General features: G+C 35.0%; 1 protein-coding gene across 13 annotated transcripts in view; it reads right to left on the reverse strand.

The window, feature by feature from the left end:
- The window catches only part of PTPN3 (protein tyrosine phosphatase non-receptor type 3), a 181,641-nt gene that overhangs the window by 51,820 nt on the left and 109,037 nt on the right, over window positions 1–20,784 (reverse strand). For 12 of the 13 annotated variants that reach the window (XM_042868965.1, XM_042868973.1, XM_042868971.1 and 9 more), the window contains 3 exons: window positions 14,485–14,605; window positions 10,515–10,602; window positions 4,645–4,733 (listed from right to left, as the gene is read on the reverse strand). In XM_042868965.1, coding sequence (XP_042724899.1) covers window positions 4,645–4,733; window positions 10,515–10,602; window positions 14,485–14,605 — 298 coding nt within the window. Of the gene's footprint in view, window positions 1–4,644; window positions 4,734–10,514; window positions 10,603–14,484; window positions 14,606–20,784 lie in introns of those variants that run through there. The other variant, XM_042868978.1, reaches the window with a different exon arrangement.

Genomic DNA, 20,784 nt, shown 5'->3' on the forward strand with positions numbered 1-20,784 from the left:
ATTATTAACGCTGTAAAAAGATACAACAAACTATGTAGCTGAAATGAATACTTTTCCATACATATGTGGTATGAATAAAGATTTTCTAAGGCTAGGGTTACACTGGAATTGGTGCTTAAGGATATAATCAAAATGAAGTGTTTATCCGTTTTGCTAGATTAAATAAATTTCTAGGTTCCCACACGTTTTCCTACAGATAAACAAGATTTTTCTGAATTCTTAGTTCTTTTCTACAATACTTTTCTTCAGTAATTGAAACCTACATGTTCTGGAAAAAAAATTCACTGTCTGTAATTAGGTGGAACCATATGGATAGGAGAAAGCTATTTCAGGTCTGATCAATGTTTGTGGAAAAAGCCATCTATACCACACAAAAGATTTTCAGAAGGTTGGTACTAAAGGTCTTGAAATATTCTGTTAACTGCTAACATTTACAGCATCTTAGATTTCCAAATACAAAGCATATCAAAGATCATCTCAGTTCTTAACACGGTTTTCACATCACTCAGCAAGTAGAACAGCAGCATATAACCCATTCTCCATTCCTGTGCAGGATGCACTGTCACAGAGCAACTCTCCTTGTTCACAGAGCAGATCATATATGCAAGTTACAAACAATTGAACTGAATGAACAATTCCTACTATTGTATAAAAGGGGTGGAAAACCAAACCTGCACTCTTCCAAAAAAAAATATTTTCCTCTATCAATTACAGAACCACAAATGAACAAGAATTTCATTCATAGTATTCCTAGGCAACCAAGTTGTTGCTCCAGGTACTGGAAAATTTAAAATAATATCCACCTTTTTTGTAAGGAAAATTCTAGAAATATCTGCTCCACTTGACTTGCTGCCTCAAGTGATAATGATCTGTACTGTATATCTGTAAGCTCTGCATTCCCATCTTGCCCACAAGTCATATAAATTTGCAGTAGTACTTACTGAGGTGGGACTCATTACAATCTATCTTAATGTTAGTGCTACTCTGGCTGAAGCAGTACTTTTCTAGTTTCTTTCCTTTCACGTTTCTTTACTTTTGCTTACACTTCAGCGTTTGGAGTTGTTCACATAGTTGCTGTCACTGCTCTTACACTAATGCGGTGCCAGCAGGAATACAAAATACAAATGAGTGACCTCTCGGAGTAAGCATAACATCCTCCAGTTAACAACAAAAAGGTAGCCAGCATCTTAAAACACCAAGACTCTCTCCATCTCTCCCCACTTCTTTTAAAACAATTTTCTGCATGACCACATAACCACCTCATGTCAAATCAAGTCAATAAGTCTCTTTTATTTCATTGTATATACAACATACCTCTCAATTCCACTCATTCTTAAAGCATAACTAAGCCTATTTAATTCAGTGACAAACAACACTTGCTAATCTGACAGTTTTATGTAACATTAACACAAAATCATTTGCAGCACTACGCCTATTAGTCAAGGCAATGTTCATGTACAGCACAAGTCACAGACTAAAGCAAGAAATTAAGGCATTGAAGGATTTAGATTTAACAAGGGTTTGAAGGTGTAACATCCAAAATAGGAGCTGAATGGATTGCGGTTATTCTAACAGGTGCCCCTACCGCTTACCAATCATCTGTCCAGTGAACATGCAGCTTTCATGAAATATCAAAATTCACCATTTATTTTTAAAATGCTCAATAGCTGAAGCTCAGTGACAATGATACATTTTTGGCTTCTGTCTTTCTACCATTCACAAAGGTCAAAGCAGATTCGTCACTCACTGAACCATAGTTACTCATTTCTGAGCACCATGGAGGTTCTGCTGCTAACAGCTGGTATTTTTTGACCCAAGGAAAAATACTTCTTAGATGTAATTCTTACAGTTTGCCCTAAGAAGATTCAGTAGGAAAGCTCCTGTCAAATGTTGTCTATGTAAGATTTAGTTCAGAAGTTTCTTGATTTTAGCTAGCAATGAAGCATATATTCCTTTAGCAATTTCTCTCAAGTTATCAAAGCAAAGAATCCGCATTCAGTGAACAGCATATAATACACTACCTTTGCTGCTGATGTAGAACAGAGACCAGCCTGTATACTTTTGCCTTTAAGATATTTTACCTGCCAAACAAACCTGGAAATGATCACATAATAGTAAAGCACCCCAAGAATAATTTTCTAGAGAATATGAATTTTTGGGTTAAACCCAAAGTTATATTTAAAACTGCCTTGACTTGTGTTGCCTCTGCCCGAGTGCTCAGCTCCTTACAAACTTTGCTTTCATTGAAAATCCTCCCTTTACCAAGGCAGGGCAATCTATTCACTGCCTCTCTGTTTCCAAACACTTTTGGTTCCCTTTGACTACTACCATACAGCATAGTTGTACTGATATCCATTAATGCTGCAGAGCACTTTGGTGTTGGAATGAGTGCTTTGACGGTGTTTGCTGCCACCTTGAGTTTCATCATGTTTATGATGGAGCCTCCCCGGTTCACAGGAAGAGATGACTTACTATAGGCAGTTACATAAAAAGACTAAATAACAATTCCAATTATCTGAATAGGTTTTTGCATTCTCAGGCACAGTGTTTCATGAGGAGCCTCCTTCATGCTTTCAACGCAACCAACATACATTAAAACTACAGATACTGCCAAAATGTATTCCACTTTGACGTCTAAAAAGAAATTGAAAGTATACACTACAAGCGCATACAATACTAGCTAACATACTTACCTGACTATTTGTTTATTTACTTTTTTTAATGGGTAAGGAGGGTTTAGAATGGAAGAAATGGACACAGTTCCTGAATCAATAACTATAACCTACTCTGAAAATACCTAAAGTCATCCCCTACGTAGTGGGGTTTATGCCCTTCATTCCTCGCAAATACAATTTTAAAGAAAGAGTAGGAAAGCTTGAAACAATTACAATAGCAGTTAATTGAAACTACTAGCACCCATAACTGCTGTTTCAGGAGAGAAAGTTACTCAAACTGAAAAAATGTTTTTGTTCCCACCCCAATTCTTTTCTTGTTTTGTTTTGTTTTTGTCAGTTACAGTTTCACGTGCAAAATGTTTTAGCAGCTGTGTTTTATTCCTGAAGAGCAAGCAGGAATAAAAGTACGTAGATTGCTTCAAAAGTAACATCTCCTAACACGATAAAATAGGAGACATTATGGTTGAAGCAGTTCTTGAATTACAGGATGTTGTGCATTCCTCTTGCCTTATGTGCTGTAAAGCACTGTTTCCCTTCTATAAAAAATATATACTATTGGATTTTAAGATGTTGTCACTCTGGTTTTCAGGTGTTACTATTGCCTGTTCATGCCAAAGGTCACTAAAGTTGGCACAATAAGCCTTGCAAAAGATAGAAAATATGCCTGCAGTTGCAAATTTTTAAAATCTGCAGCTGTTTTAAGAAGCTGGCAGATTGACATATGAAAGGATGGAGCTCAGGGCACAAAGATGAGAGATAAAAGTTTTCTATGCTGTAGTGTGCATTAGAGGAGGAAAAAAACCAAGACACTACTGTGGTATATGAAAGCATTATTCACATGCATTTGTGATGGCTACAGTATATTTAAGTTGAAAGAGAAGTCACTGCAATGAAAAGAAAATCCAGAGACTACATAGTACGTTTACCATTCAAATTTAAATGGAAACCTATTTTATTATTTTATCCTAGGAAATACCTATTAGATTATGCTCCTAATGATCTGAGGGAAGAACTTGTGCATTTAAGGAAGATTGTTTATAGGCACTTCTTGCATAATCAAGGTGCAAAAAGTCAGTAAACTCACTGAAATGCATTATCCTGTCATGAACACAAGAACTTAATAGTTTTACTGAAAATTTTCTCCAGAAAAACTGTTACAAATTATGTGAAGAAATTATGTATAACATGATAAAACTGTACTTTCTAATCTAATTACACTTATTTTAAAGAAGAGGGAAACGTTCTTTTCTTTCTAATCCAATCAAAAAAACCTAAGGAATAGCCAAACAACTATATCACTTGCCATTCACTTAACAGGTCTTACTATAATATAAATAAACTACATAAATACTATTCATAATGAGAGCTTCCCTAATTTCTGATGTCATTCACATTAGACATCTTGTATACTCTTCTTCCTATAGAGAATATTTTCTAAAACGCTGTCAGGTATTGTCAGAACCAGAGTACAATGAAAAAGTCTCTTCCCCTATAGACTCTAAATCTTACAAGTTACCATTAGACAGCCTTGTCTGATGACATCTAAAAATTTACGTGTTAGACTATTCCTGTTTCAATAAATCCAATATTTGAAGTAATTCACTTTGCATTTCTATGAAGCAAATATCAGACCATTAGATGTTGAGCTTCCTAGTTATGCTGATTTAAACAGAAAAGCCACCAAACATCTTTACGAACAACAGCAGCACACATCTTTAAAACCACAAGGTACTCCTATTTATACACTGTCACATCTGCGTGAATGGACTCAAACAAGATTTCACATAGTTCAAGTAGTTCAAAAGTCCTTAAGAATTAACAAGTTTCATTTTCACCTCAGCGTAAGGAAATATGTTAATTCATAAAGAACAAAATTATATACTACAAATTTCTTTGAAATAAATGTTAAAGCAGATGAGAATACAATTTGAAAGACCAGATATAATTCTTCAATAATAAACGAATTTACCAGGGATAGAAGCTTGTGCAGATGAGTTTTCTATACACAGCAATTCCACTGGATGCAATACCAATCATGAGATCTAGATTATGGAGATCCTGCAACAGAAAAGTACTGTAAGAGCAGAAGCATAAGTTTGTGCGATTCCTATTAATCTACTTATAAATTCATTTTCAAGTTTTCTATACTTAAAATATAACTCCTGTGGCAAAAAATTCAATCACTTGTTAGGATTTATTATTTTTTTTTCCATCTTTTCTGTGATCCTATCTACTAGGTATTGCTGTCACTAAAACAAGCTGTAATGCTAACCTAACTATATTAGATATTCTTTAAGACACTGAAGTTTCCAGCCTAACCTTACACTAGTTCAGCACTGGTAAATAAGCTGAAATATTCCTCAAGATCAGCCAGTCAAAATTTTCGAAATGCAACAAAATTTGTCTTATTCTAAGCTGACCTCCAAAGAGGTCTTACCAAAGACTGGGCAAGAGGTAGCCACAATTCTGCGTATGCTAAACCAATATGAACATGCATATGAATATTTGATACACAAAACTGAATCAATTGCTAATTAAGAAAGAAACGTGTTAGCTTAACATGCTAAACTGGAAAGACGCATACATAATTTACAATAGCTTTATGATTACTGAGACAGTAGAGAAAAAATAAAAGCTTAAAAATAAAACAAAAATTTGAGGTTTACAAGAAAAAAAGAGGAAAGCTGAATGCTCAATTTGAGGTGAAACCCAACCTGATGTTACAAAAATTACAAATCCTGGCTTACATTTTCTCTGTGATGGACCTGTGATAGTACATCATAGACAAGTTTCTAAACAGAGCAGAATATGCGCATATATCTACACAAGCATAGAACCCACTAGTTAAAATATCAGGTCTGACTCAAATGTAGCTTCAGATTACTTTGCAAAGGATGGCCACAGGTTCTATTAGAGCCTCCAGTAGCTTAGCTGCTCCTCTAGATGGTACTCTGTGCTCACTGAAATACACGTAATTCTCATATATCCAATCCCTATTTCTTCATATTAGTAAGATACAGAAGAATAGACCATGTACCACATGAACTAAAAACAGTGAAAAGTCTACAGCAAATCCTTTAAAAATGGTTGAATAAAACTGTGATACAGGTATATGACTGAATTAAGCTGAATCCAATTTGCAACAGTTTACAAACCTGTGAAATATCATAGTACTTCACAAAGAATGTGTATAACCTAAATATTTAATAAATAATACATCAGCACTAAAAATTGACAAGAGAGATGTCATTTCCATTTCTAAGAGTTTAATAAACAAAAATTATATAGGTAGCTGTACAAACAAGCTTAATCTAAGAATAGTGCAGAATTCACTGAAATGATGAACAATTCCCTGCAGCAGCAGGGCTACCTGCTGCCCCACTTGTCCAAAGGCAGCTGCTACAGGAGGTGGTTGAACCTCCATCTGAAGATGCTCCTGGCTTGCCACAGTTTATGGCAGCATAATACAGAAATCCAGAACTTGCACCTCTTTACTGTAATGTGCTGGGAAAAAAACTGAAGAGTTTTGGCAAGGGAATACATCTAATTAACTGCTTTTGTCCTGATACCACCTACCTAACACAGAGCAGAAGCCTGTGTTACTGGAACTTGAAGCTTACTCCAAGTTCCTGCTTTAAAGAAAAAATAATATTAAAAAAAATAATAAATCAATAGTCTGAAGGAAAAACAGCTTAGGAGAAAAAAAAAAAAAAAAAAAAAAAAAAAAAAAAGCCTAAATAATTTACCAGAAAAAGAACCGTAGAATCATAGAAAATTCCAAGTTGGAAGGGGCCCATAAGAATCATCGAGTCCAATTACTGGCTCCACACTGGACCACCCAAAATTCAAAAACCCTATGTCTGAGAGCATTGTCCAAATGCTCCTTGAATTGCATCAGCTGGGGGCCATGCCCACTGCCCTGGGGAGCCTGCTCCAGTGCCTGACCACACTCTGATGGAGATTCTTTTCCTGATGTCCTGAGAATTAGCTAAACACTTGATGGGGATTACAGAATCACAGAATCACAAGGTTGGAAACGACCTGCAAGATCATCCAGTCCAACCACCCTCCCATTCCTATCAGTGCCACAAGCTACTAAACCATCTCTCGTAGCTCCTCATCCAGGCGCCTCTTGAACACTGCCAGGGATGGCAACTCCACCACCTCCCTGGGCAGCCATTCCAGTGCCTGACCACCCTCTGAGAGAAAAAGTTTCTCCTAATATCCAACCTAAACCTCCTCTGGTATAACTTCTTGCCATTTCCTCGGGTCCTACTATTTGCCTGGGAGAAGAGGCCAGACCCTTTTGCACCACAACCTCCCTTCAGGAAGTTGTAGAGTGCAATGAGGTCTCCCCTGAGCCTCCTCTTCTCCAGACATTAAGTATGCCAAAGCACTCTATTTTTTCTAGAAGCTGTGCCAAAACAAACTTCATATTCTGCCTCTACCTCAGTCCAAATACCTAATCTTCCTTGCTTATTCACTTAAGGAATTCTTCTGTATTAAACAAGTAATCTGAAAACAAGATCTTGGACCAGTGTAAAGAAATAGGGTCTCACAAAAGAAAGATGAGGTAGATGGGCACTTCCCTTTCAAAGCATCTGTGCTACTAAACTGCGCTGAGAACTGTCCCGCATATACTTCTTTTTCCTTCTTCCTTTATAGAGATAAGCACACGAAACAAACAAAAAACCCACAAACAAGGTAAAAAATGATCATGTCAGTGATCTTGTTAGTTAAATATTCATTGATTTTTAATTTCAAATGCAATCACCAATAAGACTTTTGTAGACATGGAAATAGCATTGATTCTGCAGGTATCCCTCCAGTTTCTATAACTTCCCCTCCAGAATAGAAACAGGTTAATATCAGAACAATTTTTCATCAGATCAGGTAGTGTTCTAAAGTAAAAAGAAGATATAGTACAGAATTCAAGAAACCTTGATATAGTTTTGAGGCATTAAATTTACTCCTGAGTTTCTTAGTATCAGGTCATTTTTGAATATAACTGAACTCTGTTTAAGACACTACTCAAAGTGTCCTGTTTGGTTGTTAGAAGGAAGCACACACTTAAGTTCTGTAGAATGTTTGACTTCACGTAATAGAACACTAAGATTAAGGAAGCTAGGCATTCATCTGATGTTTCACATCTTCATCATAGAATAGCCTGGGTTGTAAAGGACCACAATGATCATCTAATTTCAACCTCCCTGCTATGTGCAGAGTCGCCAGCCACTAGAGACATCATCCAAAAGCATCCCTCTCTGGACCACCAGTACAAGAGGATCAGTTTCTTCTGTCTATTGGCATACAGGCCAATACAGTTGTTACCCACTTTCTCTGCCACATAGAATATTTAAGACTAAGATTATTTTATCCACGAGGAAAGCTGAATTACAAGGATTCACAGAGGAAAACCTTTCAAAACGTCAGTTTTGTAACTAGCCTCTGCTAACACCTGTTCAAAGCACTGGGATTTGGCAAGTCACAAAGGATGATTTAAGAACAGAATTAAGCAAGGAAGGCTATGAAGAGCTATGCCAAATACCCCTGTCAAAGCTGGGGTTTCATGCAATAATCTCAGTAAAGATGTGGTGAGGGGAGATATGTAACCTTCACTGCAGACTTCAAAACCAGAGACCATTTCAGCAGACTTGTTCAAACTTCAGAAAAGTATTGTTTACAACTGACATGAACTACCAGATGAGACCAAATGATGAATACTCTTCTGTAGGACTGATGCTGCAGCACAGGCTTACAACTTAGCAAATGACAGAGTACCTAGCAGGACAGAACACCAGGAATGTCCACTCTGATGAAACCCAGTACTATTACTTTTCTCATAGGCTTTGAAAAATAAATGAATTGCAACAAAGGTATTAATTCAGATGGAAATAGTAGCAAAACAATATGCATCTTAGCTGCCTGGAATAGAGACGCTTTGACTCAAATGCGTACTCTATTTGATTCAGATCATACAAAAAATACTGTTTGGTGTCATCTAGGGTAGGTGACCATGACTAGTAGTCAGCCATCCTGTGCCATTAGATACAAAAGAATGCACTGAAAATAAGAAATATACTGTTTAAGCAGTATTTCCAGAGAACGATACTATTCTGAACTGAAATCTTACTTGGCTGAAAAATGTCTCAGTCCGCTCTGAACTGTCCTTCCTATTTGACACTGATCTCTACTAACATCCTGTGTATATTTTAATAGCCTACAATTCAAAAAGTTTATAGGAAATTTAAATAATTTTAGAAACTGCATCCCATGAATTCTAAGAGAATAGAATGTTTGTCTCATCATAAAAGTCTGGAATTTAAGATCTCTTATCAAAACAGTAAGCAACCAAAAAAGTTAAAAGGCACAGACTGATGAACTAAAGGCATACAGGGAAATCTGAGGTGTGATGGGTAAGGGGCTCTTCAGCAAAGCACAAATTTCACAGAGATAACAGAATGGACAGTGAATCCAGACCAAGCCAGATTTAAGATACTCATTTAACATATAAGGGTAAATTTTTACATTGACAAATCACAGGGTCATAGCATGCATGAACAAATTTCTGGTATCACTTACCCACAACCTCCGCATTTAAAACAATGTATCTTAACAGTTATCAAGTAAAACTGGCCTCTCCTAATTCCCCTATCAGATGTTATGAGCATAGTTTTCATATTTTAATCCCTTCAGTCTTTTCCTTCCCTTTCTATTCCCACGTTCCCTTAAAAATGGCCACTACTGTTTTTTAAAATAATTTTTCCATGAGTATGAATGTAATTACAGTAGCTTTATACGTGAGTAGTTTAGGGATCTTTATTAATTCAATGCACTCATTCATTTGTGATAGCATACATAAAAAAAAGACCAAATTTTACTGAGGAAAGAAAATGATCCTATCCACTGCACATGGTTGCAAAAGATCTTGAAGACCATTTAGCCCAGCCATTCATTCCCCACCGATATTTCCCCACTAAACCACATCTTGTAGTGCTACATCTAAATGCTTCTTGAACACCTCCAGGGACCGTGACTCCACCACCTTCTGGGCAGCCTGCGCCACTGCCTCACCACTCTTTCTGAAAGACATTTTTCCTGATATCCAACCTGAACATCCCCCAGTGAAACTAATGATATTTTCATTAAAATCCTCAATATCAGCATTATCAATAAATCTCAATGAATGTTAGTAAAAACAGCAGTCATCTTCATTAAGGAGCTCAACCTTCTGCATTGCACTTCACTAGGTTTTCCTGCTGCAAGCTATATGCCAAAATAGTTCACTAATCTATAAGAGCACAAATTACCATTTCTGCACCAGGATGCAAGAAAAAGAAGTATTGGCAATTCAGACATTGTAATTAAACAATGAAATGCCAGTAGACAATGAAATGCTAGGATATATTTCTTATCAATGAATACACTGTGTCTAAAGGGTTTCAAATACATCCCTAGTGGTTATCTACCACTTAGATTCAGCCTATAGTCAGAGGATACGGAAATAAAAAAATGGGTCAATATTTTTAATGCTGTGTAAAGAAAATGAATGCTGCTTATATTAAGACATTCATAAACTTTAGTAAATTTCTTAAGTGAAATGTACTGCAGCATTAGACTATTATTAAGATGCATTGTAACTCCTTTGAGATTAATCTAATTTTTTTTATTTATTGTAATTCCAGAATCTAAGCTACTCGGAACATTTGAAAAAATACCAAATTCAAAAGTTATGCATGGTAAAGTCAAGAATAAAATTCTACTGTTTTTATTGCTGTATATATCTACAAGAATGTGTATACAACATTTTCCAAGTGAAATACTGCAATGTAAACATACTCTACCACTGTGCAATTCCACTCCATAGAATTCAAGCGTCCGTGCAATATTTATGTAGCAGGACTCTGCTTCAGATTGCTTGAGGCCACTGAAAGAGGGCAAAAAAAAAAAAAAAAAAAATATTTTAACCATAGAAAAAAAAAAAAAAATAAAAACAAAATTTTTTTCAAAACCAAAAAAAAAAAAAAAAAAAAAAAAAAGAAAAAAGAGTCTACTATCCAACATCTGTGAAAAACTTCATTAAAGAGTTCCACAAAGTACTTTATTTAGTAAGGACTTCCTAAGAGACTCTCAAAATTGCCCAAGTCATAAAACAGTGTCATTGCCTCAGACATTCAGCACTTTTCAGAAAAATCTTAGCTGAAAATTCTTAGCTGTTTTGTTTAAAGGAATAAGGAAACAAGGCCTCTATAATGGCTTCTTTTATAACAAGAACCTGTATCTACAGCCATTATATATTGTTTACTATCTCAGAAGGAAGTTGTTAAGAAGAAACATTAGAAGCAGGAAACAAAAGTAAAAAAGTAAGTTTACAAAAGTAAAGGGAAAGGAGGGAAGAATATTAAATGTTAGTATTAAATAAGTTAATGTTACAAAACCCAACAAGCTAAATTTACAATCAATAAACAAAATGCTATTTTTCCCCCTGCTGTTAGGTGTGAAATGTGGTGCCAGACTTGCAAGGATTCTATCTTCTACTTTTTAAAAAACTTTTTAAAAAACTTTTTAGACTCCGACAGACACCTGCTTTCAAAAAGAACTCAAAAGTCCTCACACATCAAATTAACTTTAGAACTTCACAGAACTTCTACATGGATCTATTAGGAGCTCTAATACACAAAAAATCAAAAAGTAATCCCTACATAGTTCGCTCTCCCCTGCAGCCTACTAATTATTCACCTGAAAGGATTGCAGCCTAAAGAATATCCCATTAAGCATGACAAAAAGGTATTAGCTTCCAACAAATTGTATGGCCATGATTTTATTATCTGAGAACTGATTAGACAACAGAATACAAAACCTAATACTACTCTAATACTAACATTGCTCTAATACAAAATCTGCTGTGGGCTACTGACATCATGTTGTGCCAGCAATAATCCTGGTCTTGCAGCACAGACCAGTGAATCAGGCACTACAGCATATTAGAGAAACTGTTAGAACAAAGACCAAACAATTACTATCTACCCATGTTTAAGAAGAAAAGCCTACAGATACTATTGTCTCATGGCTACTACAAACGCAGGAGAAAACAAGAAAAAATGCCCATTAAATTATGTTAATTAAATGTGATTTAAACTATCAACCTGTAAGAAAAACACATAACATTATGTTACGTTAGGACACTAGATAGACAGACATTTCATATAAAGCAGTAATTCTAACTTTTAAAGGAGTAATTGCCTTGAAAGTCAGCCACTTCAAGATACCACCTTCTAAATTCCAAACCATACTAATCTTCCCTAGAACTGCCATTCTAACAACTATCAATCTTCATGAAAGCAATTAGAAAGACGAAGTTATCTTGAGTAATAAAGCCATTGTCAGCAGTATGACTTGAGAATGTCACAATATTGGAATAAGGACTGAAGGGGAAACAAAAAGCTGTTTGCAGATAAAGTCCTTACCCAGATCTACATCTACAGTGACTACCATAACCTTGATTTAAAAAAAAAAAAAAAATAAGTTGACATCATGTCCTTCAGTTTACCAGAAAGGTTGAGGATGGAAAAACAAACATACAAAATGACAATTTGATAATGAAACAGGATGTTTCCTTTCTGTATATTTTCTTTTTGTTAATTTTTTAGCAAGAATTTTGCTTAGGAAGATAAGAAAAGCCTGACAACTAACAAGAAGGAACGCCTACAAATTTTAATTCTCAATTTGCTTATATAATCTACTTCAGATTAAATATGTCTCATTTAGGCCACTAAGAAGTGTCTCAAGACAGACTTAAGAATTTTTTGTTTGTTTGTTTGACCCCCTACTCATCTGATAGAGGGGAAGGTAACACTACAGGTCCCTGGTGGTGGGCAGTTACTGAGCAAAATAGATAGGCAAGAGAAAAGAATGTCTATATAGATTTAGAGATGAACACAGAAGGAAAATATCTGAAGGCTTTACTAGTTTGAAAGGATAGCAGTTGCTTTCTCAGCACCTACATTCTGCTGAACAGTACCTTAAGTATGTCTATAGAACTTCCTTCTAAGTTTTGGCAAAAGAATATGACATCCAGTTAAAAATATTGCATTGGAGCTAGAGCAAACATGATGCAATGCGTCTTCTCAAATCTATATTGCATTTCAGTAATTACAATCATTCATTTTTTCCCCATGATAGTTGAAGAATGAAAAAGGACAGATTTTCACAGGGCTGGGTTTGAAATCTTAAGAATAGTTTAAGAAGTTATAATAATTTTCAGATGTTACACAGGACGTATGCCAAATACTACTAATTCTCTTCAGATCTCATTTCAAACATCACTCTCCTCAAACAGTAAGATAAATTCACCCTTTCGCACTTCTCTCTTAGAAGGTGCAGTGAATACCACAATCATTCTTGTCAAATACATTGCTGGCACTGAGCTCATGAAAACAATGTCTCAGACAGCAGTATTCACTATATTTGCCAAGAAGGATGCAAGGAATACTGCCAGAATACACAATAACCGGTCTCCCTCTCCCTGAACTCCAAAATAAATATGCCTAAAGACTTAAGCATCAAAAAATGTTGTAAATGAATGAAGAATTATTTTTCCTAGTACAGTCTATTCAAGTATCGTTATTCATAACTTTTATTACATGACCTATGTGAAGAGAGTGCTTGCAATATAGCATTTAAACTTCAAGTCTACTAAAACAGCTACCAATGGCCTTAATCTAGCAAAACTGTTCAAAGAAAGCATCAGTTTCACTGAAAGAATCCAGAAAATAAAGTGCTTTCCAACAGACTTCACCTGTTCACACAGAGTTTTGTGCAGACTTCTAGTCTGTCCTCTGCAGGATATACTCATATCTTTGGCTATGATAACAGTAAAGCCATGACTTCAGCATACCCACTCCAAGACTATCCAGAGTCTTCCCTAAGTGGCTTGCTGGACAAATTCCTCCTAAAAATGACTGAATTTATTCATGCCTGTCTACAAGTTCCTTGCCAAAGACATCTGAGCCTTCTGGAAACTTCTGGAATCAGATTGTGAAGGAGCAGAGGCCTTGGATGCTGCATTCCTGAACTTGAACATCTAGAAAAGCAGACCAGATTATTACCTATGCTAAAGGAAAAGTAGCTGTGTGAGTTCAGTAGTTATCTCTGTTTTACCCCCATAACTAACAAAACAGCATGCATGTTCTGGACTGCGCTAAGCGGCCACACATGAAGTTCTGAACTACTCACTACATCCATCAGCAGTAAAGAAAAAAAGAGGGAGAGGTCGGGGTACTGAAATACGGCAAAGAAAAAAATTTAAGGAATATTAAGGGGTGAAGAAAATGGAGATATTTTAAGGTAATACCACTAATTCTAAATATTCAGTCTTACACGGCACAAATTAGTGAGATTAGCAAGAGTAATCAGCAGTAGACTTCAACTGGAATAACCAATTACAATCACACTCAGGAGAGGAGAGTGTTATCTGTTATCAAGGCTTGGCTCCCTTATGCACCACTCCTTTCACTGACAGACAAAAAAATCTTTAGGATTTCAGAAATGTTCAATGACCCTTGATCCAAAAAAATCACAAGTATCTTGTACAGTGCTCTAGAAGGTTGCCATTAACAATGTACTGTGCTAACTATTCTACTCCTCGCGATAGAAATTTATTTATAAAGTTTCAACACACCTATATGCTGAAAGCAAGTATTTCAATTAATATACATTATATGAAATATAACTAACTTGAAAAGAAGTGCAAAAGGAAGATTTTTTTAAAGAGCTTATAAGGAAAGAGGAAACTAAAAATTAATGTTACCTGTGTTGTTCATGTAGTGCTTCTACTTTGGTAAGAAAATCTTTGTTCTGTTCTGGTATAAAGTTGTAATTGGACAGATATCCTGAATGATGTATTGAAGCATCATAGTCTCCAAGTTGTGCTGTTGGAAAACAAGAAACACAAAGCTTTCATAGTTAATTATCACTTGCAAGAAATCCCTTCTCTTAATTAATAAAACAAAATATTCACACATAAGGAGAAATGCAAGAATTATGCATTATTTTTCTACAGGCAAGCAGTACTGAACACAGTTAACTGCATTAAAACTGTGAAGAACTTCTCAAAATATGCTTACCCTAACTATAGTCTCAGGTACTTAAAGAAATCAGTACTTCACTTAAAGCCACAGTTTTGCAACCCCAGTCTGTAACACCACCACACAGTACGTGACACAGACGAGTAGTACTGAAACATTAAATGGAAGCAAAATGCTCCAGAAAGACAAATGAAATCAATTTGATGTATCTTTACATGATCACAACAGATAGAAGACTTTAATTAGATCTGTCACTTAAAGACCAACTACTCTGTACACTGTAAAACTGTTTTAACTAGAACTACTGGAACTGCCCTAAGAATTCAAATGTTAATTGCCCTACTGAACATGAGGCATAATGTAGCATAAGAAATAACTCCTAATTTACACAGAATAGTAACAACTTATCAAAATTAAATATATGCTTATAGATACATAAACTAAAAACATCCCTTAAAACTTTATCGCTTAATTAATGATATAAAATAGTATATACTTTCAGTCACTAGATAAAGTGAATTCTTAAACAGAGTTGGTGGGATATATGAAAACACAGAAGTACAAACGATCACAGATCTACAGCCCCAGTCCACACAAATATTATTTAAGAACACACCAGCATAAACTTACGTGCTAGAATAGATAGACATTTACTCTTGTTACGAAGATGCAAGGTTTGCAGCAGGAAGGTGGCTGACTCAACCTGACAGATCTACCCAGCTTCAATTTAGCAAACAAATTAAAACCTTTATTTCATATTAACTTTGGTACCTTTATGAAATACTTTTAAGACATTAAACCTAAAATTATGGGATGTTTAAGCAAATCACTAGAACTTGTACAGTTCTCCTGTTTTGCTTGAGAGCATGAAGTTGTTTTGTTTTGTTTTGTTTTTTGTTTTTTGTTTTTAATATGCAATAAACCATAAAGATTCCCAAAATGTTTCTGTATGGTGTGTAAATTAGCACAGGATAAGTATTTGTGTTTGCAATCTATACTGCAGCATGGAAAACTGCAACTAAACCATGAAGTTAAAGAACCTTTAGGAATCATTCTGTTACCATTATTTAGTAGAAGAGAGACTCAAATGATTTAGACTAGAGCAAAAGTAAAAATATAAAATGGTGTACTTCAGAAATAACTTACAGGCACAATAACTATGGTGTATTTGTAATGCAGGCTCTAACTGGTATTTGCTGCTTGTATATCCAAAGAGCATGTCATGTACAGCCTAGGAATGTGAATCACTATGGTACAAAACAGTTTCTTAACAAATGTAGTCAGAAGCTAATACAGTTGCATACATAACTGTCAAGATCAAGTGAAGTATTTAAATAGAAAAAGAATGTAGAATGATGAACAATGAGTAATTTAGTTTTGCATACCAACGTTCCTGCAATGCTTTCAATTTTTTTTCTTCTTCTTTCAGAGGGTAGTCTGACTTCTAAATTAGTGACAAAGCAAGTGTCAAGAGACTAAATATTATTTCAGATTTAATATTTGAATATGTATTATTAGAACTAAAACACACTTGAATACTGCTGTCAAACAATGCATCTTTGAAGAAAACAAAATGAAGCCAAAACAAAACAAACCAGAATATTCAGAAGTGTATATACTTCTGAAGCAGATTATTTATTTATTTTTAGGAATATTAGCATATTAACAGAACACCAGGTTTCCATCAAGAACAAGGCTATGACTATGGAACAACTGAACATTTTGTGCAAAGTAGACATTTAGTAGAAGTGGAGAAAGAAATCTGCAGATGAGAGTAGTTGATTGAAGACTTTCCTCAAGTGATCTTTTCTGTGAAACATAGCATACGTTTCTTCATATCGTTCTGGTGAAAGAGTTCTGTTGCAGTAAGTCTGAATCATATTTTTGTCAAGAGGAAGAGACCAGATTACCAGGAATAAGAGAATATAATTGCCCACTTGAATTCATTCGTATTAGGCAATTCTTTTTTTTCATTCGTTATGAGACGAGTTCTTCTTGCTCGCCTTCTATGTAAGGACTTTGCTCTGGCCTCTTTCCCACTTCTAGCTAACTAAGGTCATGCCAATCCAGGGAGCAGCTCAGAGTGCTACTTGCTTCTTCTTCAGTTCCCCAGATAACACTTGACTGTCACAGTGAAAGAGAAACTATAAATGCTGATTAGCAGACACTTTGAAAGGGTAATGGTCTTGTGCAGGTTTCTACTTATTCAAAAAGAAAAAATATTAGGGTGTGTCAGGACCACAGCAAAATCCATAAGGTTTCCACTTCTTTACTGGATTTTTGCAGCAGAGACTGAGGGAAGAGTATATTGAGATATTTTAAAAGTTTCCCCTGACATAGCTTCTGTTCTGATCACCTAGGTCAGCAGCAAATATAGACTTAAGGGGTATAAAGTTGCAGTTAAAAAAAAAAAAAAGTGGGGGGTGTTTCCTTCACCTTTTTAAACACATTTCCCCATTCTAACTATCTATTGCTCTTTAAATCATTATAACTTTATGTATAAAAATATATATTATATATATTATATTATATATATTATATTATATATATTTTATATATATATTATTTATAACATTATAGCAAGGAAACTGAACCAAGAAGGAATAAAAAAAAACAGGTATTTTCATGTCAGTTTCCTGTATTTTACAGTTTGGTATTTAATATGACTATCTTTAAAGAAGGGAACATGATAGAACCATTCACACAGAAGGCAACACTCAATGTAAAAAGGCATATAACTCAGTAAAAGGATGTTGTAATAGCCAAGGAACCATGCAATAATTTCCTTGGTTGAAGTCCCAATTCAGTACTGTATGAATTTAAGAATGTTTCAAAAAAACAACCAAAAGATCTTGAGCTCATACGTGTTGACACAGGATATGATCTGTCTATGCCCTACCATAGACTAAATAAATCATGTTTTTTTCAGATTTCTTACAAAGAATTTGCTCAGAACAATGTGGGAGGCTGTATGTTTTTGTCTCTTTTTCCTGACAGAAGAAAAACTTCTGTGCAGGAAGGCATCAAAGGAATGAAAGGCCAAGCTCAAGTGAGGGTAAAAAAATAAAATTAAAAAAAATTGGACATTTTGGTAGAATTCTGATGCAGAAGATGAGAAGACCAGAAAATGAGAAAAGATGACAGGCAACAGACAAATCTGAACACTAGCAACTGAAAACTGAAGTGGAAAGGCCCTGAGCAACCTGATCTGACTTTGAAGAAGCTTCTTCCAAGCTGAATTTTTCTGTGGCTATACTTGACATGAAAACGATGACATGAAAACTGCTGCTATGTGACCAAGATACTACTTGCTTGTCTCCAGTTTTAGAAACGGCTGTTGAACGCTAACAGCATCAAAATGTTATCTGTTAAATCTGGTCTGGTTCTTTATTTCCACAAAGATGTCTGGTAGAACCACAAAGTAAAATTCTAAGGAGATCAGCTGTTAGTTTTATGTAACTTAAAGAGAAAATAGAAAATCATCACTGTTTATGTGAAAAACCTCACAGAGGTGCAGAAGACAAGTTTGTTCTGAATTCTGGAAGTTTTCTTTTAATGTCTATGTACAAAGCAATAGCACCAGAACCAGTTTTTGCATATAGGTGTTCTAAACAAATACAAACAAATAGAAACATCGGAAGGCTAGTGTATGAACGCTTCATTTACTAAGCATGATGTGGAATCAGTTGGATATTACAGAGAATGTGGTTCAAAAGAATCCTCAGAGAACTTAGTGCCTGAAGGTTTAGTATCAACTTTCTGAAGACCTGAAAAATACGTATACCTGAAAAAGATCAATTAGTTTCACAATGAATTTGTAACTTTTTGCAGCGTTGAACATTTTGCTTGACATTAATAAAACAAGTGAACTGAATTGCCTGGTCTTCGAAGAAGACAATAACATGAGCAGCTCATGTTGCCAGGGAATGGAAAATTACCAAATGATGTGACAAGTTCAGGGTATAAAATTATATAGTTCCTCATGATGTTGTAGGAATAAAATGAATGGAAGTTTAAGTAAAAAAGGTTAAATTAGTTAACTATTTACCAAGGAGTAAAAGTCATCAGGTGAGAAAATGACAATCCAAGATTAAAATATAGTTAAAGTTGCATAACTGGTTTACGTATGAGGATCTCAATAATGAGTGCCGTGCAAAGATAAAACATAGTATTCAAAGTTGATTCTAAATTTATCTTCATATAAGCACTGAAATACAGTTCAAGTACTGCTAGTTACTGTCGAGAAATAGTGAACGCAAGATATTCCATCAAGAAAATATTTCTGGAATCAGGAAAAAAATCTACTACAGCAGAGCATGATTTTGAAGAAACATACAAATGTAGACTCTCTTTAGAGAGAGACTAAAATGACACTAAATGAAGCACCAAAATAAGTAAAATCAATGTAGATGTAGAGATTAAAATACAACTAGCTATCACATGAATAAAACCATTTATTTTGATGATGCACAATGAAGTGAGAGATTACAGCACTGTACTTCATTGTTTTAAAGTGTTATAGATTCAAACAAATATTTACAGAATGATGAAATGATAATGGACAAACAACAATTGGATTTATGATCTCCTATGTATTGCTTATCACAACCGAAAAATGAAATTAAGGGACAACAGCCCCAAACAGCTGCAGAACTGCTGTATACAAGCGTTCAGAATCATCTTTGCAGAGCAGTTCTATGAGCTGCCAGCAGGCTCAAGGTCAGTAAGGTAGACCACAGTGAACCGTGTGGAAGAAAACACAAATATGTTAATTCACCTATTTAAGCAGATTCCGGTATCTTCACCACCACCAATAACATACTGGTACTGTTAATTACAAGTGTTAGACATGATCAAATGCATCTCTGATTAAACAGAATTACAACACACTTCAGGAGGACAGACAGGCCACGTACACAATCCTTACACTACCTCACACATGGAAAATAATTTAATTTAATAACTAATTTAAATTTAATTTAATAACTTAAATAATTATAATTAAAATAATAAAATTATAAATAATTTAATAATTTAAATTTAATTAATAACTAATTTAAATTTAAATTTAATTTAATATCTCCTCATACATGGAAAATAATTTTAAATACTGGAAATTCAGATCAAAGTTGTCTGTATTTATCAAATCTGACTGTGGTTCCAAAGGATAAGGGCTACCAGTACTCAGTAGAGTACTAGGATAGTAGTCAGAACTTCAACCTTTGAGTAAATGTCAGCCTCCATGATGCCCTTCTGAACATTATTTCCCTTCAAAGAAGAATGGAAAAGCACCATGCCTCATGATACAAAAGGAAAAAAGAATCTCAAAACACTAGCTGCAAAGAGGCAAGTCTGCAAATTAGGAAACCTAAGGTTTTGGTGAATTTTCTATTTTCAAAACATATTAATAAATTAAAAGCCTCATTGTACACCTTGGTTAGAAGAATCATGCAAAAAAGAAAAAAAAAGCAGATGGAGAAAAACTCCATAGTGCAACTCTAACTTCAGAGGTGCCATTAATTTCATGAGCGTGATGTTCCCCTAAATCTTCCAGTCTCTCTCCTCTGATACAGATGGAAATTCAGCCTTGTGCAACTTCTGCTGGAGCTCCCCAAACTGGAATAAACTCTTACCCCTAATTCCTGAAGAACTGGCATATTAAACTCACCTTTTCTAAAATCCTCACCTTCTTTTTCTTCAAAGAACCTTTCAATCACAAACAAACCATCAACCCCTTCCTGAGTAAATTGCTAAAAATAAGACAGCAGTGTGCTAGAAATCTCCTGTTTCAGAGACTACTTTCTTTTAAGTGAATATGCCTTTATTGAATGCTTCATTATTTGCTGAAGCAAACAGTAAAGGTAGGTATCATACAAACATACAACAGCTAGGATAAAAAAAAGGGATTTTACTTTTAAACTGGTAATACACAAATAGGAGTATGAGGCAAGTAGCTGAATGGGAAATTCCAGAGTCCACCAGCAAAGAGAAAGATTAAAACACAACTTTCACAATCTTCACTG

Source organism: Lagopus leucura, unplaced genomic scaffold, assembly GCF_019238085.1.
Source record: "Lagopus leucura isolate 7727_CA_CO unplaced genomic scaffold, USGS_WTPT01 Super-Scaffold_100002, whole genome shotgun sequence".
In the NCBI taxonomy this organism is placed as follows: domain Eukaryota; kingdom Metazoa; phylum Chordata; class Aves; order Galliformes; family Phasianidae; genus Lagopus; species Lagopus leucura.